This window comes from Protopterus annectens, chromosome 13.part0, assembly GCF_019279795.1.
Source record: "Protopterus annectens isolate FY-2018-M chromosome 13.part0, PAN1.0, whole genome shotgun sequence".
In the NCBI taxonomy this organism is placed as follows: Eukaryota; Metazoa; Chordata; order Ceratodontiformes; family Protopteridae; genus Protopterus; species Protopterus annectens.
This window is the reverse complement of record NC_056747.1, coordinates 901,406,544-901,430,793: the sequence shown is the minus strand read 5'-3', so window position 1 is coordinate 901,430,793 and position 24,250 is coordinate 901,406,544. Positions and strand designations below refer to the sequence as shown.

Here is a 24,250-nt window from a genome sequence, read left to right as displayed (position 1 = left end):
CTGGATGTCTCTATATCTGTCTCCCTCCAGGTCCTCAATAAGACTCCCCACTGTTACAGCTGTAGGATTAGGTCATCAGCAGAGTGTCCAAGCCAAGACTTCCAGTACCCTGTGAACCCAGTGCTTCATGCCCCTGCCCCCAAAGTAGTTGACACACACAAACTCCATTTCATTTTCACACACACACCTGGGAAAGGCTGGCACAGACTACCCGCTCTACCAACCTTTCCCAGACTATAAGGTAGATTTCACTGCCACCAGTCAGTTACTATAAGGCTCTTAAAAGGGTATCCAATTATGCTGTGTGAAGTCAATATTAATACAAATGATGGTAGTTGACCAAGACAGCTAGGCCTTCTGTAGTGGCCCATACAGTGTCACTAAATAAATATAAGTACTCTCAAAGTAGAACAAAGACCACCAGGAGTAAAAAAGCAGACTTTAGCGAACAACCACCTTTAATAATCACTTTCATCTCAAAAGAGACTTCTTCAGAATACAAACAATGTACCAGAAGAATCTTTTAAATACCCACAGATTCATTCAATTAAACTGTCAATCATCCCTAATTAAGCAATGTAAACCATTTTAAGAAACAAGAAGTATAAATATAACTACTTTTGTCGAACCACACATCTTAAAAATACTACCACATACACTAATAAATGATAAATAAATAGCTTTGTGGTCTTTGGTCTACCTTTCAGCAGATATTTAACTGGTATTTATTTTAGTTTTGCTTCATCGTGTGGGGACATTTTCTGTTATAAATACTCTCAAAGGTTAGATTCTTTCTACAACGACCAACCACAATAAAAGTTTTTAATATATTTAATAATAAATAATAAAAGAACATGAAAATACTGAATATATATTTACAGTAAACCACAGAGTTCAAATCACAGAAAATATTAAACTTAACATTGATACACAGACTCGTACAAAAAAAGAAAACACTTTCTAAACAAAGCTACACTATATTCCTGACTGAATCTAACAGAATTTACTGTTCCCCTAATAACTTACTTGGGCAAGGCAAGATGAAATATGTGAGCAGTCTTTCTAGCCAGGCCTCGCACACAGTACTCAATACTCTGAGATTTCTCTTTGTAATATCTAAAATACAATTTCCAAGAGAGCTGGCAGAATGACCTCATCTGGTCACCTAAGTTCTCACAGCATTTCCCTTTGAAGCTGAGACAGGAATTTAGCATAGACGGCTACAATACACATCTAAATGTTTATTGGCAGTGCCTGGGGCTTCCCCTCTTTTTACTGAGCTAACGGACAAAGTCTGTTTTCTAGACCTAGCATCTCTGGTCCTATGCAGCACTGTGGGGTACCATTTTAATGGTTTAACAGCTCATTTAGATTTCCCTTATCTTTCTTAAAGTAAGCCAGCTAGTACATTTAATTCAGTTGCAATAATACATGTACATTTATTTTCATTTCAGCAGTGTGCACTGATGATAGATTTTAACACAAGCAAACCTCACAAATACATTTTCAGCACAAGCATCTGTACCAATCCGTTTGATATACAAATGAGACACAGTTCTAATATTTGTAACATAAGCATCTTTGAATATCAAACTGTTTTATACAAGGACGCATCATTCTTTACAAAATTCCAGCTGGCTATGCTGGCACTTGCCCAAAAAATGAAGACTCCCCACTATTACAACTGTAGAGTTAGTCCTCAGCTGAGTATCCATGCCAAGTCCTCCAGCAGCCTCACTGTGAACCCAGTGCTTCATGTCCCTGCCTCAAGTAGATGACGCACACACATTCTAAGGTTTAATTAATACACACACACCTGGGGCAGACTAGCGCAGATTACCTGCTCTACCAACCTTGCCCAGACTATAAGGTAGAATCTGATATTGCTAATCCTCGTTCATTCCTAACGTATGGGTATCAGTTCCGACCTCGGAACAGAGCCGGCCATTTTCCAAGCTCGCGTCAGCTTCAAATTCTTGAGCTAAACTCTTACCCACAATCTCCCTTCTCCCTGTTGCCTCAGATTTCGTTTGCCGCATTGCCATCCAGTGGTGTCAAGCTACTTCTCTTGAGCTAAGTACAGTCAATTGTTGTTTAATTGCTTTACAAATTACTTTTCTGTCAGAAAAGTTAATTTTTTATTGTCTCTTGCCCTATCGCATTCTAGCGTTCATATTTCCTCAGGTTTTTCTCTGTCCTTTACTTACTCTTTTTACTGTGAGGCAATTTCTCCTGACCATCGTTGGTAATCCCTTTCCCTTTCTTTTTCATACCTTTGGGTACTCTCTTGTACCATTGTTGGTACTTTTCTATTTGTTAATATGGCAGATAAAAAGGGTAGTCCAGGGTTTAAGCGGTGTTCTGATTGTGGACACAAACTGCCTACTTCTGATGCACACTCTTTATGTGTTTGTTTGGGAGCTTCCCATTTATCTGTTGAACCAACTTGTAATATATGTGGAAACTTTTCTAATAGAACTTTGTTAGAAAGGAAAAATAAACCGTTACTGAAGGGACTTCTAAAATCTCCCTTTTCAGAGGCTATTTCTGGGCCAGAGGTCTTAACCCCTCCCAAAGCCCATAAAAAAATGGCTGTTCCTACTAAGGCTAAATCCTTACCTTCATCCCTGGCTGGGGACTCTCACCAACCAAAATCTAAAAAGGCTAAAATTTTGACTCCGGAGCTCTTGCAGTCAGCCCCAGTACTTCCGGTGCCCAGACCTTCGGCACAGAGGCCTTCGGCCCCATTAGTGATTTCGGCTCCATCCTCTCCTGCAGCCTTCTACATATCTGTACCGAGGGGCTCCTCGGTTCAGACCTTTACCACTGTATCGGCACCGACCGTTCAGTCGGCGCAGACCTTGACTGCGTTGGCTCAGAGATCTTCCTCAGAACCAAGGCCTTGCTTACGGACTACAATTTTGTCAGTTCCAGTTTCGGCACCAACAATCACTTCAGCACCGATCCCTGCGTCGGTGCAGACAATCACATCGGCACCGATTACTTCTTCGGTGCAGACTACAGTAGTTCAGTCTTTCTCGGCACCATTGCCCTCGGTGCGATCAGATAAGATGGGCACAGAGTCTACCTCTTTTGGGAACAGGACTGTTTCTCACTCAGTCTCTGTGAGGTCCACTAGAAGTCTTTCTGAACATGATGTGTTGTGTCTTGTGGAATACCTCTGGCCAAGAAAGCCTGGTCCAGCCCCCAGGAACTATTTTTCCTTGGGAAGCGATCATCCTTCTCCAAAGACACCTTTTTATTCTCCTTCTTCATTGCCTTTGAAGTCCATGGATATAGTACAGTCTTACCCTTCTGCAGTTTCCTTTATGGATCTCACTAAGGAACCACAGTTGCCTTTGTGGCAGGAAAGTTTTGCTACTACCCAGGATGTCAGCTGTGATACGCATAGCTTGATGCTCCACAGCCATCCAGGGACTCCGAGTGGGCAGGCAGAGCCACTTAGGAGAGCAGTGCCCCCTGTCCTTGACATACAATCCTCTCAGAGTGGACCGGACTTCCAACTGAAGGAGAAGGCTTTCGCTGCTGGTGATACCGATCTGTCTATACCTCCACCCACCTCTGGTACACTGGTTTCACAACTCGCACCTAGCGAACACCGGGTGCAAGGGCCTCAGGACATATTCCCTCAGGAATCCCTTTTTCCATGGACTTCCCCAGCTTCTCCCGCTGAGGAGGTCCACCGGAAAAGTTTGTGCAAGAGGAAGCACATGGACTCCACAGAGGAGTCTCTCACCGAAGACACAGATTTCGATGAGGGGTTAGGATCCCCTCGGTCACCCTCTGAGGTGTCCTTTGGCGATATCCTTGAAATCCTGAAACAGAGAGGTGACTGGCAGCCTTCAAAAAATCTTCCCGACGTTCCACCCAGTCAAAGTGAAGAAGCAGCACTAGAGATAGAAAAGCTGCTAAGAAAAAGAGTTATCCAAATAGTCCCTCCAGACCAGATAGGATCCGGATTCTACTCAAGAATATTTTTGGTGCCAAAGAAAACCGGGGACTGGAGACCAATTTTGGATCTCAGTGTATTGAACAAGTTTGTGAGAATACAAAAATTCTGGATGGTCACTATACAGGCTATCCTCCCGCTACTGGAAAAAGACGATTGGATGTGCTCGATAGCTCTTCAAGATGCGTACTACCACAAAGGTGGACAGGCCATCAAGAAGATTTCTGCGCTTCCGTGCGGGAGAAAGTCACTACCAGTTCAGAGTACTGCTCTTCAGACTCTCTAAAGCCCCCAGAGTGTTCACAAAGTGCATGGCAGTTGTCACAGCTCACTTGTGACTTCAAGGACTCCATGTGTTCCCGTACCTAGACTGGCTCATTTCCGCCCCCACCAGACATCTACTGGAAAAAGCCATGGCATACTCTCTCCTCGCTGCTCAAAGGCTGGGCATAACCATAAACTGGCAGAAATCCAATCTCACCCCATCTCAGTCGACAGAATTCATTGGTGTTATCTTGGACACAAAGAACTGCAGAGCTGCTATTCCAGAGCACAGAATTTTAAGGATAAAGCAACAACTAATTCCAATCCTTTCAAAGGAAAAATCCACGGCTCACTCGGTTCTATAGTTGTTGGGTTCCATGGCAGCCTCCATCACCATTGTTCCCCTGGCCAGGTTTCACATGAGGCTTCTACAATGGCTACTGCTCACCCAATAGTATCCTTTTCAGCATCCTCTTTCAGTAATGATTCGAGTAACCCACACGTGCAAACAATATTTAAATTGGTGGATGAGACACAATCTCTCTCAATGGTCTCGCCCTTTTCCCCCCCAGCAACCCAAGGCCACAGTGTCCACGGACACCTCCCTGATGGCGTGAGGGGGCGCTACGTCAGGCCAGACAGTCCAAGGCACTTAGTCTCAACCGAAGCCCATTTGCATATAAACGTTCTAGAGCTGAGGGCGGTGCTTCTGGCATTGCAAGCATTCCATCCCCTGCTGCCATCTGGGACAATTGCGATTCAATCAGACAACATGGCGGTGGTCTGGTACATCAACAAGCAAGGTGGAACCAAATCTTACCCTCTTTGTCGAGAGGCCATGAGGATATGGCAATGGGCGATGGCTACCAACAGTTTTCTTCTAGCAACGCACATTCCCGGGAGTTCCAACGTGATAGCAGACAGACTCTGCAGGTGCATTATGCAACCTCACGAGTGGTCCCTGAATCCCTTGATAGCAGAGGAGATCTTCCACCGCTGGGGCCGTCCTTGCTGCGACCTCTTTGCATCCCCAACCAACTACAAATGCAGCAACTACTTCACCCTGATTCCCCCTCCGGGACAGCCACCCAGGGACACTCTAAGTCCATGATTGGCCCTCGGGTCTTCTCTACGCATTTCCGCCCTTTCCTCTCATTCCCAGTTTGTGAAGAAAGCCCGGTGGATGAAGAGCAAGGTAATCCTCATAACACCATATTGGCCACGACAAATTTGGTTCCCATTCCTTTGGCCTCACCTACTAGATCAACCATGGATCCTCCATCCAGTCCTGGAGTTGATCTCACACCCAGATAACCTGATTCATCCCAACCTGAACAGCCTGAAGCTAATGGCTTGGCTACTCCAATTCCCTGGATTGCCAGGCAGAATGACCTTTCTTTACCAGTACGTCATATTCTCATTGCTTCTCATAAGTCCTCCACTAGAATTACTTATCTGAGCAAGTGGAAAAGATTTACCTGTTGGCTGAAAGATAAACAAGTAGACCCCTTTTCAACACCAGTGTCGATAATGCTAGACTATCTGGCCAACCTGTTTCAATCGGGTCTATCGGCCTCTACCATTAGAGTTCATTTGGCTGCAATTTGTAATTTTCATGATGGTGTCCAAGATTCCTCTCATGTCCCATAAATTGTGCAAGACTTTCATAAAAGGTGCGAATCATCTAAAGCCACCTTTTAGAGAACCTATTCAACCATGGGATTTATCATTAGTTCTACAAGCTCTGACAATGGCACCCTTTGAACCAGCCTCTTCTTGCGACCTCAAGTATTTGTATGGAAAACCTTGTTTTTGGTCGCTATTACTTCTGCCAGACATATTTCTGAACTTCAAGCTTTATGTATCAAATGTCCATACTTGATTTTTCATAGAGATAGAGAGTCTCTGAGGACTTATCAGTCATTTCTGCCTAAAGTGATCTCTGAAATGTCCATTAATCAAGCCACTGAATTGCCAGTTTTCTTTCCTAACCATTCAAACAGAGGAGAGTATTGCCTACATACCCTTGATATACACAGGCAAATCTGTTTTTACCTAAACAGGACTAAACCCTTTCGTAAATCTAACCAGTTATTTTTGGCCTTTTCTGGACCTAGATTAGGATCGGCTGTTGCTAAGGTCACATTAGCTAGATGGTTGAAGGACTGTGTGACCTTTATTTACACACAACGTAATATCTCGTTGCCTACTACCATGAAAGCTCATTCAACAAGGTCGGTGGCAACTTCTGCTGCCTTCCATGCCAGAGCTTCTTTACATGACATATGTGCAGCTGCAACTTGGGCTACTCCTCATGCCTTCATCAATCATTACAAATTGGATTTGGCCTCCAGGGGAAGAGCATCTTTCGGTTCTATGGTGCTCAGGAATATCCTTCCATGAGAGCCTCCCAGGAATAGAGGTAGCTGGGGACTCTGTCCCATACGTAAGGAATGAACGAGGATTAACAATATCAGATAAAGAAGTTATGTCTTACCATAACGTTCCATCTGTATTGTTGATCCTCGTTCAGTCATTATGACCCTCCCTCCTGTGGTTTCTAGTGGATCTCATCATCCGGTTCTCTTAGGTTATTTGACCAGAGATAGCCTCTACCTTCTTTTGACTTGCAAACTCAATGAGTTAACAGGGAGAGGGGGATTGTGGGTAAGAGTTTAGCTCGAGAGTTTGAAGCTGATGCAAGCTTGGAAAATGGCCGGCTCGGTTCCAAGATCGGAACTGATACCCATACGTAATGACTGAACGAGGATCAACAATACTGATGGAATGTTATGGTAAGACATAACTTCTTTTTCACTGCCACCAGTCAGTTACTATAAGGCTCGTAAAAGGGTATCCAATTATGCTAAGTGAAGTTAATATTAGTACTAATGATAGTAGATGACCAAGATAGCTAGGCCTTCTGGAGTAGCCCACACAGCGTCACCAAATAAATATAATTACTCTCAAAGATTAGATCCTTTCTACAAGAACCAACCACAATAAAAGTTTTAAATATATTTAATAATAAATAATCAAAGAACATGAACATATTGAATATAGATTTAGAGTAAACCACAGAGTTCAAATCACAGAAAATATTGGAATTAACATTGATGGACAGACTCATACAAATAAAGCAAAACACTCTCTAAACTTAGCTTCACTATATTCCAGACTGAATCTAACAGAATTTACTGTTCACTAATAACTTACATGAGCAAGGCAAGATGATATACGTGAGCAATCTTTCTAGTCAGGCCCCAAACAGAATACTCAATACTGAGATTTCTCTTTGTAATATCTAAAATATAATTTCCAAGAGGGCTGGCAGAATGACCTCATCTGGTTACCTAAGTTATTGCAGTATTCCTCTTTGAAGCTGAGACAGGAATTTAGCATAGATGGCTACAATACACATCTAAATGTTTATGGCAGTGCCTGGGGCTTCCACTCTTTTTACTGAGCTAATAAAGGCTTTTTCCCAGGCCTAGCATCTCCGGTCCTATTCAGCACTGTGGGATACCATTTTAATGGTTTAACAGTTCATTTACATTTCCCTTATTTTTCATAAAGTTAGCTAGCTGGTACATTTAATTCAGTTGCAATAATAATCGTACATTTCATTTCATTTCAGCAGGGTGCACTGTTGATACATTTTAACACAAGCAAACCTCACAAATACATTTTCATCCCAAACTTTTCATCCCAAGCATCTGTATCAGTTTGATATACAAATGACATACGGTTCTAGTACATTTTGTAACACAAGCATCTTGCACAAATCAGTTTGATATTCAAAGGACAAAGCATTCTTTACAAAACTCCAGCTGGCTATGTTGGCACTTGCCCATATCATCACACAAGGAAGCTGTAGCAATAACCAATGGACAGAATGAAATCTGATATGTTTAGAATAGTGTACAACTGAAACTGACTATCAGTCAGTGTCTGAGTCCATATGCTGATAATGATGTTTCGTTTCTTATACAATTCAAGGTTACATAACTGTGTTGTCTTGGTTGCATGTATGGTGTAGCAGCCTGTTGAGCAGTCTACAGTATTTTTAAAACAACACAGACTTTAGTAGCCACATAAGCTACTTACAGCTTAACAACTCCAGGCTTCTCAGGCTTGCCTATTTACACCAATCTTTTCTATTTCAGTATATTCCCTTCTCATCCTACATGGTGCAGCATCATTTATCCTTGGTATCACTTCAAGTGAGCCATGTGACTTGAGGGGCTTACATGGATTAAATATTTTACATAGAATGTTCGAGGGCTGAACATTGGATACATGTTATATAGGTGGATCAAATGTCATTAAGCATGAAAGAACGCATGTGGTATTCTTGCAGGAGTCATCATCATCAACAACCCTCTTTTCCCTGTATTTTCTACATGGAGTCAGGGTGTCACATCAACTGTTATCTCTCAATTCAATGCCTCTCTCCTACCTTCAACAGTCGTGCCCAACTGTCGCAGGTCTTCGCTGACAATTTTTCCATCTCTTTTCTGAACACCCTCCACTTCCTCTTGTCTTCTTCCTGTCTGTCCCAAATCATCATCAGATTGTCTTCTGCTTAATAGCACATGTCCCCATACCCTTCTGCTTAATAGCACATGACCCCATACCACCATGATCTGTTCTCTTAGACCTCCTCTGCAACTGAAGCTACTTGGGCTTCACTCTTACCTCCCTGACACCACTCAACCTGAATTTTGGCTTTTTGGCAGCAGCAATAGGTTAGGCCACAATGAACTACAGTAACGGAATAGACTAAGGTGCACTTCATCTGCCCCATAGTGGGAATCTCATCACACATCTCAGGCACTTTCATCTCCTTCACCTCTAGCTTCCTCAACTGTTCTGCCAAATACTGGTCTCACCATTGTTTTGCACAACTTACTTTTCAGGGACATGGGTGCTAAACCAGGAGTGAATTTATCATTTTGCATCCAGTCGTCCAAATTATGTCTGAATATAGAGTAGGAGAAGTACTCTGCATTATGTGTAGTAGAAGACAGTTCCGCAGATGTGATATTCTCTGATACAGAACTATTTTTCTGACATGTCCTGTTTATGTTGCAAAAGAGATCAAGATCCCTAGATCAGGTGTGTTTATGCTATCACTGGACTTGCAAATGTATAATAGGTCTGACAAGATGGGGTCTGCTCAGGCTCTATATGCAAGGCAGAGGTCACCTCTTAGTAGTTTGTATGATATTGAGAAGAGGGATAATAGTCCTCAGATGGTCTGCACAGTTTTTATGACTTATGTCTTTTTTTTTTTTTTTAATTGTTTAAGGGAGAAAGTACACTTGTAGTTCCAGATGTGACAAGTGTTGGGCCAGATGCATGCAAAAGGGGCATTATATTCAATAATCATCCTAAAGAGAGTCAAGTACAGTGGAATGATTTTATCCCTAGACCTGGACGCCATACATTTAGATGTAAGCCGTGCTATGAAAAAGGACTTCTTTACAATAGTGGATACATGGTGATCAAAGGATAGTTCATTGTTGACAGATTCGCAGATTACTGAGTATGGGATCAACTGTCATGGGTGTATTGTCAATGTGATAGTTTAAGGGAAGTCATGCTTGTTGAAGGATACTATTATGCATTTTTTGGCATTTAGTTTAAGTCCATGCTTTTGACACCAATTATTTCTTTGGGAAAGGCCCTCTTGGAAGATCTCTGTGACCTCTGAGTTTATGTTGGCACTGAGATTGCAGTCAACTGAAAACTGGTCAGCCATAAACGCTAAAAACTTTGCTTCAATTAATGAGAATGAAACACCAGAGAGAAGTGACCCCAGGCACTGATAGTGACAGACCTTTTGGAGGATGTAGAGCCACCCACCATAATTTCCAGGATTCTATTTGTGAGCTAATCTATCCAGCAACCTACAGAGGAATTCACATTTAACTGGGAGATGGTCTATAATGCCAGAATATGGGATGGTGTTGAACACCTTTGTAGGGTCTACTAGATATGCACAGTGCACTGATTTGCACTCATCCACTGCTTCAGTAAACTTAAAATTGTCAACAAGCTAAAGCAGGAATGATTTGCCCTTAAAGAATCTGAACTGGCTTGGTTTGACAGTTTATAGGTTGCCTATGTTCATAATTATTATTTACAAACGAATCCTTTGCACAGCCACATGGATAAGGCTAATCAGGCTTATGGGCCTATAATTACCAGGGCCCATTTATGCCCCACCACCTCTGCACAGGGAGATGACTAGTGCTGCCCTCCATTCATCCGGCATGAAGCCTGTTTGGAGGCTGACGTGGTATTTACCCTACTAGGGGAAATTTGGCCATGGCATCATGGAACTTCCCTTATTCTTTCTGATAGGTGTCATCGGATCTTTTACATTTACCTGAGCTACCACCAACTCAAGCAGATGGGACCTCTGTTTAACGTCTCATAAGAAGGATGCCATATTCAGAAGTACAGCAACCCCTTATGCTGTACTGCAGTGTCAGCAGTCCATCTACATGACAAAGGAACAGAGCCCACAGCCTTCTGCACCAAAGGCAAGCATGCTACCTGTTGCATCACTGACATTGCCCGACGGTCATTTTTTTCTTGGGTGGCTGTTTTTAACCTCCTATCTGCCTTTGGTTAATTTAATCAGGGTCCAGAATTCCTTGTTAAATTTAGCAACTTTTTTTTTAAGCATCTTGAGAGCTAAATTTATTCGTGCATACAGGGAGATTTTTTTTCTTTTACTATACAGTCTACTTATACCTGGGTTCCACTACAGAGATTTACTCTTCAGTTTGGCATTGTATTTACTACGGTGGGAGACAAATGCATCTATGATGCTATTTACACATGTATAAAATTTGGCACTAAAGTTAGGTCCTCAGGTTGGATGGAGATTTTTAATTTAGTCAGGTCATTACTCACTTTTAGTAAACTTGCTTTAGTATAACTTCTGAATACCGCGGTATTGGAAAATGCTTCTGGCTTCAGTCTTATGGTGAATGTGACTAATATGTGGTCCAATATGACCAGGGAGGAAGTGGAAATCAGAGCAAAGCTGTCCCATATTGGAATGGACAAAGTCAAGGATTTTATCACCCCTAGTTGGGTTGGGAGAGGGGGGGGCAAGAGAATTTTTTTCTTGGACCCAAGTACCATTACAGTCTTGTTTTCTGTATATCTCATCAGAAATGTAAGTTCTAGAGTTCACCAAGAAGCTCTTACCTAAACATTCTGTCATCGGAAGTGTTTTTATTTTTTTTAAATGTTGCGATTATTTTTTCCTGTTTCAGTTTAACTCTGGTACAATCCCAGTGTGTTGATTTATTTACTGTAGAGTTTGTTGTGCCAGCAAAGATCACTGAAGATGGTTTCTTGCAATATTAAGTAGCCTTTTTAATGCTACAGCTCTTTACCTAACTTTGATGGAATATGTGAGGAGCAAACTGCAGCTTCTAAGATCACCCTCTTTCAGGTGGGAAAGTACTGCCTCTATCAATGTATGTATAGATAGGTCTAATTTATCTTTTGGCAGTAGGAGTTTAAAAGTTATTTCTCCATGGATGAGCAATTCTCAGCAGGAGTGCTGTCGCTTTTTAAGCTTCCCTCAAGAGCTCCATCACGCCTTTCCTCATATAATTTAAGGAGCTACATCTTAAGTCATATAAGCATGAAAAATTTTGGAGTTATACCTGTACTTGCGTGGTCTAATAACCTGAGTGCATGTATAATACGGAAGATTCTGGCCCCTGATAAGCAAATGCAATGGTAAAACCCACAGTCAACACATACGTAAATCATTGTAAAAAAAAAAAAGTCACAGACGTTTCTACGGAGAATTTTCAAACGAAAAAATATTTAGCTCTGCTTTCATTCTAAATGAATAATCTAAAGTCCCTGAATGCAAGCCTCACTCTCCTTACTTGAATACTTTACTTCCATGTTCACACAGGTGTAGAATGGATCACTGCCAGTGTGCAAAGAAAACACATATAACTGGTGACTTTAAATGGAAAAAGTGATTTGCAAATTGCACCTCTGGAAGTGAACTGGATTAGTCTAAACTTCATTCACCTCAAAAAAAAAAAAAATCTGTAGGATAACAAAATTTGACACATGTGCATACACATATTTATACAAAAAATCCCCAAAGGAGCTAAGGTTCATGCCAGTGAAAACCATTAGGCTCATTATTTAACCAGAAAACATTTTTAGATGGGAGTTTCAGTTGTTTGCAAAGTATTTTTAGCTCCCTAGTAAAATCAATAATATGAGAAACAAGTAGCCTTTTTCTACAACTATCCTTATTAATCTAATAAAATGAAGGAGGATCGACCTATGATACTTTTCTACCATTACTAAGCAGTGTTTACATTGCTATTACATCAATGCATCTATCACATCTGAAATTATTTTGTTAAGGAAAACGCAGCAAGGGTACCAGCAGCTCTGTTATTTTACACACACTAAGGTCATAAAGCTATTCAGGCTTAACATTCACAACTCTTAACATTCACAACTCTTTCATTCCGAACGGTCTTTGCTTTATTCCTGGGGCCATAAACTGGGTAAGTGAGCTTGTTCAAGGATCCTTTACAGCCATGACTAGAGTCTGACTGCAATCACAACAGAACACTTACTTCACACACATAGACACACATGGTATCTTTCATTACTGCTGCACTCCACCATTTGTTATATCGACAGGTGGTGTTGACTGATGTACATGGCTACATTCATTCAAGCTGCAGAAAGTGAATGAGTACATTCCATTAATTTACATTGCTAAATCGGTGTTTTCCCCGGGATTGCCAGATAGTAGGGTAATGTCTATAATTATCTAAGTAAAGTGCCTGAACATCTACAGAAATGTTGCTAATCACACTATATCATGAACAAGTTGCTGGCAAAACTTGTTAAGCACAAACAACAAATCTGGTTCTAAGTGTATGTTATGCCACCCTATCTTGGAGGTTTTTTTCCCCTTTAATATTATTTTTGCCTCCTTGCCTGTCAACCACTGAACTCCCCAACCCAATGGCTCCTGAGCTTATTTTTCCACAGGGAGAGAAGGGTCTCTTCAATCCCCCTGGGGCATGAGCTGCCCAGAGGGCAAAGTTATCTAAACAGGCATGAATGTTGCTTCTGACCACCTCACTGCATCAGCTAGCCTACAGAGACAAGGAACACTCTTGTTCCCAATGGCTTGAAGACATGAGCTTTGCCTCATCAAGTATGGTGCTTCCCCACAGTTAATATCAGGTCCTAAGTGCATGCAGGTCAGAGAGCTATCTGGTATTCCCATCCTCAAAGTGACCTGATTCTTCATAGTGGGGCTCAAGGCTGTTTACTAGTTGGCCTAAACCCAATCCAAGCTAACAAGCCCACCTGCATGACCAGTGGGGTTCAAAATTCCTCCCATGTGCACAGGTGTGCTTCCCAGCATAAACAGAAATTACCATCAATGGCTTGATGAAGCCAAGGGAAGGTCCTTAATTGTTTGTTTGTGTCTTTCAGCTTTTCCCAGTTAGGGGACGCCACAGCGGAACTCCGGTCCGCTAATGACTGGTAGTTGAGTTTTACGTGCCGAGTTACCAGAACTGACGTACAACCTTCAAGAAGGTACGCCCATTCACGCATGTCTCCACGCAGAAGACTCTCTAGCATCTTACTGTGAGGCGACAACGCTACCGCAGCACCACCACCTGGTGCTGAATTCTGGTAAACAGCATGTTTTAGGCATCAATAATGCAGAGGCTGCTCAATCTGTGCCACTGAGTGTTGGGATAGCTCCCGGCTCCCTGCAAACCCAAAGTGGAGTAGTAGGTAAATGGAAAAAAAGAAATGCATGAAAATATCACAGCAGATATAAAATCTGCCGCCTGACTACATAGTATGCACAACTGAATACTTACCCCAAATCATAAATTTAATATAAAAAACTATAATGCAAAAAGAATTAATGGTGATGTACTTATGGATAATACTAACGTTTTAAGACCTACATATTGCAAGGGTGCATGAGCAAAGACAGATTCACTCCAAGCATGCAATTATGTAACTGTAATACCTTACTGCTTATATAAATAATTCAACTGTGAATAAATATTTTAATACACATACTTTCAGTTCTCAAAACAGTACAACTGTAATAAAAGGACAGATGAATATACTATTAGCATATAAATAACAATACCATACACCTTTGGCAGCATTTTACAAAAATACGGCACTGAATTAAATAATGCTGTAATCTTTACCTGTTTTGTGAGTCCATGGACAGGACTGTTCCAATATTTCTCCATCCGGCATCATACTAAGACACGATGCGCCATCTTCCTGGGACTTGATATTTGCTTTAAGCTCTTCTAAAATGCTCAAAGCAGCTCTTACTTTTTCTGGTGTTTTATCCCTTTTCAGTTGAGAGTAAGATGGAGTAGACGGAGGAGTTGGTGAACGGGGGCTAAACAACAGTAGATGGAAGCACGAGAACCAGTTATTTCACATTAAACAGTATCTCAAGGAAATCACAGGCTTGTTCTTAAAATAAAACAAAGACATACATTACAGCCTAGTAATATTTTTAAATTAAACTATATTAATACCAGGTCAATCTATTACAATTTAAAAAATTAATGTAGAAAGCTCAGTCTTTTCCCCAGTAGATTTTGCTTAGTTTCACATGTTCTAATGACAGAGACTGGTCTGTGTTAGAAATATCCCTCCCAAACCAAGAGATGATTACAAATAATCAAAATGAAACTAAACATCAAATATCAGTAATTTTCTAATTTTTCTGATACCTGCTCTACCCTATCCAGGTTCACAGGGACCCAGAACGTATCCTAGAAGGTATGTGTAAGGGATGGAAATAATATTGGTTGGGATGCCAGTCCCATTACAGGATGTGCCCATGTGTGCATACACACAAACTCCCCCCCCACCTCTACAGACAATCTGATGATCACTAATGTACTGGCATGGCTTTAGAAAAAGGGAGTAAAACAGACCTCCAGCAAAAACCCATGCAGTTAAAATGAGAACATGTAGATTATGAACAAAAGTAACACACCCCTGCATTTCACCAATACTCATTTTTGCACCACATCCATACCAGATTAGGTTCTAAAGAAACCAAAGCCACTCACTTATCCTCAGTCCCAAACACAAACAATGACCCCCTGATTCAGAAATTAAAATCTCCTAGAAAGTGGATGAAGAAACTCCCTCCTCCCTTTACAGATGCATCTACACAGATAAGAAAATGCAGTATCTTATTCTTTCAACTCCAGTTCCCTGCATTTGTTGTACTGATGGAAGGAATCTCCTTTCAGACTTTCAAAACACGTACAACCATTCAAACTTCATCCAACTTGTCTCATGAACAGCATCTCTTTATCTCAATCACATCCCACACAGGCAGTCCTACCCTTTATAGCTGTTCAACCTTTCAGTTTCCACTGTCCCTTCTCTTATCAAGCTGTGTAGAAACAGAACTTAATTTTGTGGGCTCCATGACAGAAATATAAATCAACTATGATGAGCACTTATTTAAATAAAAACTCAAAAGCAAATCCCCAACCCATTGCTGCCTTACATATACTAATGTCAAGACTGCCTCATTTCAGGGTAAAGAAAAGTTCCTGGAATAGAACAGTCTATTTTTTAGGACGAATCACTGGAATTACACTGCGTTATATCACATTAAACTAATGGCTTCAGGAAACAATAAGCCTGTCAAATCTGCCCTTTTACGTACCTTAACATCCTATATCCCCTTCCATCTACAGCTCACCCTTATCCATTTTCCACCTGTCCTCTTAATATTTCTGTGTAATGCCAGTTGATCACCTAATCCAATAGTCCATTCCATGTGTCCATGGCCATCTCTATGAAATAAAAAATACTTTCAGGGATAGAGGGAGCACTTAGTGCCTAGAATCTGCTGTCTGTGCCCCTTTCTTCATTCTTCCTCTGTCCACTGAATTCAAAATGACCTCCTGACATGATCTTGTGCACCAGTATCATGTACCACCTTATCCCTTCTGGTTTTAAGTCAGATTAGCTCTAGCTCCTTACCACATTTGTTCCACACTATGGATCTTTCCAATAATTTTATTCTGAATGACTTTCAGCAGTCTGATGTCCTCCAGTTTATATGGTCTCCTGAACTGCACCCCATACTCAAGGTGTGGTTTAACCAAAGCCCTGCAGAACGAATGTATTCTCTCTCTGCTTCTGAAATCTATCTTGCTAAGGACACACGCACTAGCACTCTACTCGGGGTGGTCAGATCTAGATGTAATCCATACCCTCCAGATCATTCTCCTAATCTGTTGCAATCAGTTCCACATCCCAGCTGATAATTCACATCACAGTAGTTGTTACCGAAATGGAATACTGTACAAATATTTGCAGGGAACCTCAGCTGCTGCATTTCTGCTCACTTATTCAGCTTTCCAAATCTTTCCATAGATTCTTCCTCTACCTCCAACCTCCACTGCTGCATCTATTTTGTGCCATTTGGAAAAAGGCTGATCCTGTTCTTTACTTCCTCATATATATCCAAGACAAATATACCAAAGAGCATAGTCCCCCCCCCCCCAAAAAAAAAATAGAGATCCTCATGGTACTCCACTATTTATTTATTTTATTTTATTATTTATTTGCAGTTGGTTTACCAGGATAGTCCATTGGGCCAAAAAGAACCCGTTTTCAATGGAGTCCTGGGGAGAAAAGCTCCAAAAAACAAAACAAACTAGGTACAAACAATAGCATGATAATAACAATAATACAATTGTACAAGATACAGACATATGAGTTCGAAACTTCAGGAAACATTCAAACAATACTCAAAATATTTAAAAAACTCAAAACTTTAGGAACATTCAAACAATACTGTTTAGAGATAAGTGATGTTGCTTTACACATACAGAGTGGTTATTTTGTAAGGAACATAAGCTTATAAGGTACAGTCAGGTAACATGAGTGTGAAGGAAGATGTAAATACCATATTTTTACGAGGGGTGGGAGCAAGAGCCACTAATAACTTACATAACACTCCTGACAGTGACCTTTTTATTAAACTTCCTGTGTCCTGCCATTCAGTCATGCAACTAACCAGTTCCTCAGTCTTGATCACGTTCTAACCTTTCCAGTTTCCCTATCAGTCTAGTATATGTAATAAAAGGCACCAACTTTCAACATCTGTTAAGTAACCATACTTCTAGAACACTCTTGTTATAAACCTTTTTCTGTTGCTGGGCAAGTGCCAAGTCACATAGTTATATCTCAGTCTACAAATGGTGTCAAAGACTGTTAGATACCATACTTAGACCAAATACTGCGAGCTTCTGTTTAGTTTGTAAAGCATCCTTCAAAACGATGACACAGCAGACTCTGGCAATTCTCTTTTCTATTTCTTGTGATAAAACATTAATAATTTAGGAATTCTACATTGTTGGAAAAGAGAAAAGCAAGAAACGTGAAAAGAGCTGCTTCAGTGCTGAACTGACTTAAGAAAAACAATTAAAGACTGAAAAAAAAAAATGCACTGTACTTGTCTGTCAGTGATTACATATTTACTAAAAGGAAGCGTGTGGGAATTGTGAAATTGTATACAAGTACATTTTCTCCAGTGGATCTACTTTGATCCAGTGGATTTACGTTTCACGGCCTCATTTTTTTGAAACTGCACTTAAATAAAAAAACAAACAAAAAACCTAAACCAAAAACACACTAACCCCCACCCCCCAACTTTAATATTCTCACTCCGAAATCGCAATACAGTGGGGAAAGGAATATTCCATTATCCCCACTGTACCTTGATCTTGGCAGTAGTTTGCTTAGTTGTACATCAACACTAAACGTTGATGTACAACTAACGTTACATGCAAACTGCATGTTTTTAAGTCTTTTTTTTTTTTTTTTTATATTTATTTCTATTTTTACACGGAAGTGCATTTTTGAAAAAAATGCACTTTCACGTAAGCGAGGTCGTAAATTTCTGTTTCAATGAAACATAAATTCGCTGGATCAAATAGGATCCATATATATATATATATATATATATATATATATATATATATATATATATATATATATATATATATATATATATATATATATATATATATATATATATATATATATATATATATATATATATATATATATATATATATATATATATATATATATATATACATATATATATATATATATATATATATATACTCACTTTATAAGCTCGAAATCCTGAAATCTCGAATTTCAGAATCGAGCACATAAAGTGGAAAATCCAAATACCCGAAACCACAAAACCGTGAAACCTTATATCCCGAAACCACAAAACCGCTAAACCCAAACTCCCGAAACCAAAAAACCTCGAAAACACATGGCACGCACTACACAACACATACAAACGCAGACGCACACACCTCTCGACACAGTCAAAAAGCAATACAACATACACGCACACCACTAAACAAGCACACACACCTACCCCTAACTATATGCAGGGGATCAAGCCCCCTGCACCCAGCACACCCTCACTATTTAAATATTCTAACTCCAAGGTCGCACTACATATGAAACACCACCACACAAACTACATTCCCCTCGCACAAACACATCACAGTAAAAACACACTAACACACACTACAGCACCTACCCAACACCCTTAAACATTAACACTTAACTGAATCCATGAACACAGCGCAACACCAGAACTGCAAATTCAAAATCTCAGACATTCGAGATTTTGAATTTCGTACTTCTGGGGTTGCGATGTTCCGAACTTTCCACTTTATGGGCTTGAGATTCTGAAATTCGATATTTCAGGATTTCGAGCTTAAAAAGTGTTTTTATATATATATATATATATATATATATATATATATATATATATATATATATATACATACACACACACACATATATATAAAATTTCTAGACATACATATATAAAAAAGAAGTTATGTACTCACCATAACGTTCCATGTTTGTAGTCCATCTCACCCTTCATTCCTACATATGGGATCGGAGCTGATCTTTGGCTATGACTTGGCCTATTTACAAGATGGAAGACATCTAATGGGCTCGTGGCTAGGTAGGTATCCCATGGTGCACCAGTACAATCCCCAGATCTTGTTTGCTGCTAATTAGGAGAAAAAATAACAAATATACAGAAAGAAGTCAATACTAAAAGGTCTCCAGACAAAAATAAAAATATTTTGTCTCCAGGTACTTCCAGGATGGAGGTAAGAGGGTGGATTCGTAAGAATGAAGGGCGAGATGGACTACAAACATGTAACGTTATGAGTACATAACTTCTTTATGTTCTGTAGTCCTATCTCGCCTTCATTCTTACATATGGGACAGCATCCCTAGCACCTTATTCTTGGGTGGCTCAAGGAAAAAATACTCCTGAGTACCATGGAAATAAAGGATGCTCTACCCCTGGAGGTTAGATCCAATCTGTAATGAGTAATAAATGTTTGAGGGGTAGCCCAAGTTCATGCTACACAAATATTAATAAGTGGAACCCTAGCCTGAATGGCTGCAGAGCAAGACTGATCTAGTAGAATGAGCCTTGATTTCGAAAGATAAGGGTCTACCCTCAGAGGTGTAAATGTAAGCTATACAGCTAGAAATCCAATTTGAGAGGGTCACTTTAGAAACTGGTAAACCTGACCTGGATTTGGAGAAGGAAATAAATAACTGATCTGATTTCCTGAATTTCTTCGTCCTGTGCAAATAAAACCGTGATTGCCTATGGACGTCCAACTGATGAAACCTGTATTCTGCTGCGTTGTAGTGGTTTGGAAAGAACCCGAAGTTCTATGGACTGGTTTAAAGTGTTATGGGAACAGACCATGGGGACAAAGGCAGGCTTAGTAAGAAGAGATACTCTGTCTTTGTGAAAAATCAGATAAGGGGGTTCTACAGATAATGCTTGCAACTCTGAAGTCCATCTGGCAGATGTGATAGCTGCCAAAAACAAAGTCTTCCAAGACAAAAATTTCAGAGGCGAAGAATGAGAAGACTCAAAGAGTGAAGATGTCAATTTGGATAGCACACAATTTAAATCCCATGAGGCAACCGGTTCTTGAAATGGGGGTCTTAAAGTGGTGCCTTTGAGGAAGGTTTTGCATAGCCTATGCGACATTAGATGAGAGCCTTGTATGCCTAAATGAAAATTAGAAATCGCTGCCAATTGAACCCCGATAGTGGCAGCTGCAGATCACTGGTGGAAAAGCTCAGAAAGGAACTCCAAACCCACCGGGATGGAGGTGGTATAAGGGTAGACATTCCTTTTCTCAGCCCAGATAAAGAATCTCCTCCATTTACTGGAATATAATCTCCTAGTGGAGGGTTTATGAGAGGACGTTAGTATACGAGTCACAGAGGGTGAGATGTCATGAAGTCTGACTACAGATGGAACTGGAGGAGATAAGCTGTCAAATTGAGGGTGTGTAAAGTGGGATGAAGTGAGCCTCACATGCGAGTCAAGAGATCTGGTAATGAGTCCAGAATCCAAGGGTCATCAAGAAGAGGCCCGAGAAAGGGGAATCAAACCTAATGAGGCCAGTAAGGAGCAATGAGGATTAGATTGCTTCCCAGTCGTTTCGCTTTCTGAATAACCTTGGATATGAGTGAAAGGGAAGAAAAGCATAAAGGAGACCCAAGGGCCAATCGTGAACAAGTGCATCTATGGGTGACTCCCCCGGAGGGGGGATGAGGGAGGAATAGCTGCTGCATTTGGCATTGTTCGGGCTGGCAAAGAGGTTGCAGCAAGGCTGTCCCCATCTTCGGAAAATCTGCTCCACAATATCCTGTTTCAGAGACGACTCGTGAGGCATCAAGATTACCCAGCTGAGCTTGTCTGCTATCACGTTGGTTGTCCCTGGAATGTGGTGTTGCCAACAGAAAACGCTGGGAAGATATCGCCCATTTCCAAACTCAAATGGCCTCTGGACAGAGTGAGTATGATCTGGTTCCACCCTGTTTGTTGATATACCATACTACTGACATGTTGTCTGATTCTATCGCAATCGTCCCCAGAGGCAGAAGGTCATGAAGTGCTAGCAATGCCAGGAGCACTGCCCTCATCTCTAGAACGTTGATATGCAGATGAACCTCATGATCATGCCATGTGACTTGGCAGTCCTGGCTAGAAAATGCACCCCCCGTGATGCATCTGTGGTCACAGTGGCAACGGGTTGGTGAGGAGCAAATCAATTGCCTGTGGATAACTGATTGGGTAGAGTCCACCAAATGAAGCCCTTCTTGCAAGAGTCTGTCAGCAGTATGTGATGAGATAACAGTAGGTGCTGAAAGGACCACTGGGATAACAGCAGTCACAAAAGAAACCTCATGTGTAGTCTGGCTAGCGTTACTAGTAAAATGGTGGAAGCCATGGTCCCCAGAAGCTGCAGAACAGTCTTAGCCTTGACCTTTCGTAAGGGAAGACTACGTTGAATTTGAAGAACCAGATTCTGTGCTCTTTCTACAGGAAGACGAGCCAACATGTTCACTGTGTCTAACTCTGCGCCCATAAAATTCACAGATTGAGAGGTCAATAATGCAGATTTTTCCCAATTTATATAAATCCCCAACTGGGCACAAAGTTGTATAGTAGCGTCCCTGGTCTGAAGAAGTGGATGCCTGGTGGGGGCGGTCAGGAGCCAGTCATGCAGATGCGGAAACACCTGTAATCCTCGACGTCTCAGGTGAGCTCTCACTATTGCCATACACTTGGTGAACACCCTGGGGCTGTGGTGAGACCAAATGGGCAGAGCATGAAACTGGTAATGACTGGCTCCCAGCCAGAAGTGTAAATGACTCCTCAACGCCCTGTACATTTTTATGTGGTAGTAGACATCTACTGAGCCCATCCAAATGTCTTTCCCTAATAAAGGGAGTATAGACTGCAGTGTCACCATCTGGAACTTGTCCTTTACTGACTCATTCAATCTGCTGAGGTCCAAGATGGGCCTCCAGTCCCCTGTAGGTTTTGGCACTAAAAAGAATTTGGAGTAAGTTCTGGATCCTATTTGATCTGCTGGGACGGTTTGGATGACTCTGTTATCAACTTGTTGACCTCCACAGTTGCCTGATCCCTGTGACTGGGTGGAACATCCGGGATTCCCTTGGGAATATAGGATGGATGAGAAAAGGGTATGACATAACCTCTGGTAATAATTCTTTGTACACATTTGCCCTGTGTGATAGTTAGCCAGGCTTCTGGATACAAAGAAATGAGACCCCTGACCAGCTCCAGAGAAGCACAGTTGGGCCCCACATCAGGAGCGCTGGTAAGGCCAGCCCCGAAACGAATCGCAGCCTCCTTGGTTTTGCGGTACGCCCCTGCCTAGAGGGCAACGTCTACCATTCCCTCCTCCTGCTCTGCCTCTGAAGGAGTCGTCACGCTGTCCATCTTAGAAAAACCTCTGGGACTTTTTGAACCAAATTTTACCACCACTCTGACCCTTAGGGTATGGTATAGAAGGGACAGTAAAATGTACTCCCATGGCAGAGAGCGTTTTCCATTCTTGCTCACACCGGGTGAGAGTGTCCTTTACCTTGGGTCCAAACAAGGAAGAACCGTCGAAGGAGGCGTTGGTAAAGGTAGACTTGAACGGTTCTGCAAAATTACACAAACGCATCCAGGAATGACATCTTAAGGAAATTCCTGAACCCGCTGCACTACTCACTCCATCGGCTGCAAACAAAATAAGCCTCATGGACGAGTTGACAATAGAGTTCAAGGTGGACAACTGGGCAGACACCTTGTCAGGGATTCCCTCAGTACATGTACCTTGTAGAGAATCTCCTAACTCCTTAAGGAGATCTCTCTGAAGCCTCGTGAAGTGTGTAAGGTAGATTAGTGATCTAAGAGTAAATGCTGCCAAAGAGAAGATACGCTTCCCATATCTGTTTATCATTCGAGACTCCTTACTCAGCGGATGAACAGAAGAAGATGTCCCCGCTAGCTCCTTCTTAGTGGCCGCAGCCACCACCATGGCATCTACGGGAACACCTTTTCATAAAAATTCCTTTTCTCTGGGTGCAGAAAGATACTTATTTGGTCTCCTAGGGACTGGATCCACAGCATCAGGAGTATCCCACACCTTCCGCCTAACTAGCTCATCAGTTCGGCAAAAGGTGGAGACACCCAAGAGGCTGAAGATTGAGACGCGAAAGCCTTCAGGTACACTGACTCCTCGTTAGAAGGGGTGAGAGTGGGCCAGCCTCAACTCTGCTTAAGGATTTCCAGGATGTCTACGAAGGAGACATGAGAGGATGACTTGGGGGATACTTCTGACTCCTCGAGGTCAGTGTCGTAGGTCAGAGACTCGTCCTGGGGATCTACATGCTTCCTCTTACATGTCCTCTTCCATGGGGGCTCTTCGGAAGAATATCCTGGAGAGGTCTCGGAAGAAAGGGGGCCACCAGCTGGTGTCTCCTTAGGCTGTGGGTCTCTACTGTCCAGGGAGGGAGTAGGAGCAGAAATAGAAGTAGGTGCCCTGAGGGGAAGTGTGCCAGTACCCCTGGTAGGAGATAAAGATCGGGACAGCACACTCATCATCATCTCGAATGCAGACCTCTCCAGCTCCAAAGACCTCCTCAGATCCAAATGTGCCGAGGATGCCACTGGTTCCAGAGCCATCGGCTCCGAAATAAATGTAGGATCAGAACTCACACTTGCCGAAGCGCAGAGAGGGAGGCTAGGAACCGAAGAGTTTCAGTTCCAGGCACCCCTGTCAGGCTGACCAGGGAGCTTCGGCTCCTAGAAACCACAGACGAGACAGAGTGTCGGAGCAGGACTCGGCTGTGAAACAAGCACAGGGGGAGCTGGAATTGAGGGTTCCACAAGAGTTACCAAACACTCCGGCTCCGAAAGACCAGCATGGCTCGGTGGAGGAATCACCGAAGGGGGCATAACAGACTCAAGTGGCTCTGGAACAGACTCGGTCAGAGCCAACAACAATTCAAAAGTCTCAGCACTAG

General features: G+C 41.8%; 1 protein-coding gene across 1 annotated transcript in view; it reads right to left on the bottom strand.

Moving 5' to 3' along the window:
- The window catches only part of LOC122787760 (breast cancer type 1 susceptibility protein homolog), a gene marked incomplete in the record, with an annotated part of 959,769 nt that overhangs the window by 529,527 nt on the left and 405,992 nt on the right, over nt 1-24,250 (bottom strand). The window contains 1 exon segment of the mRNA XM_044054657.1: nt 14,497-14,699. Coding sequence (XP_043910592.1) covers nt 14,497-14,699 — 203 coding nt within the window.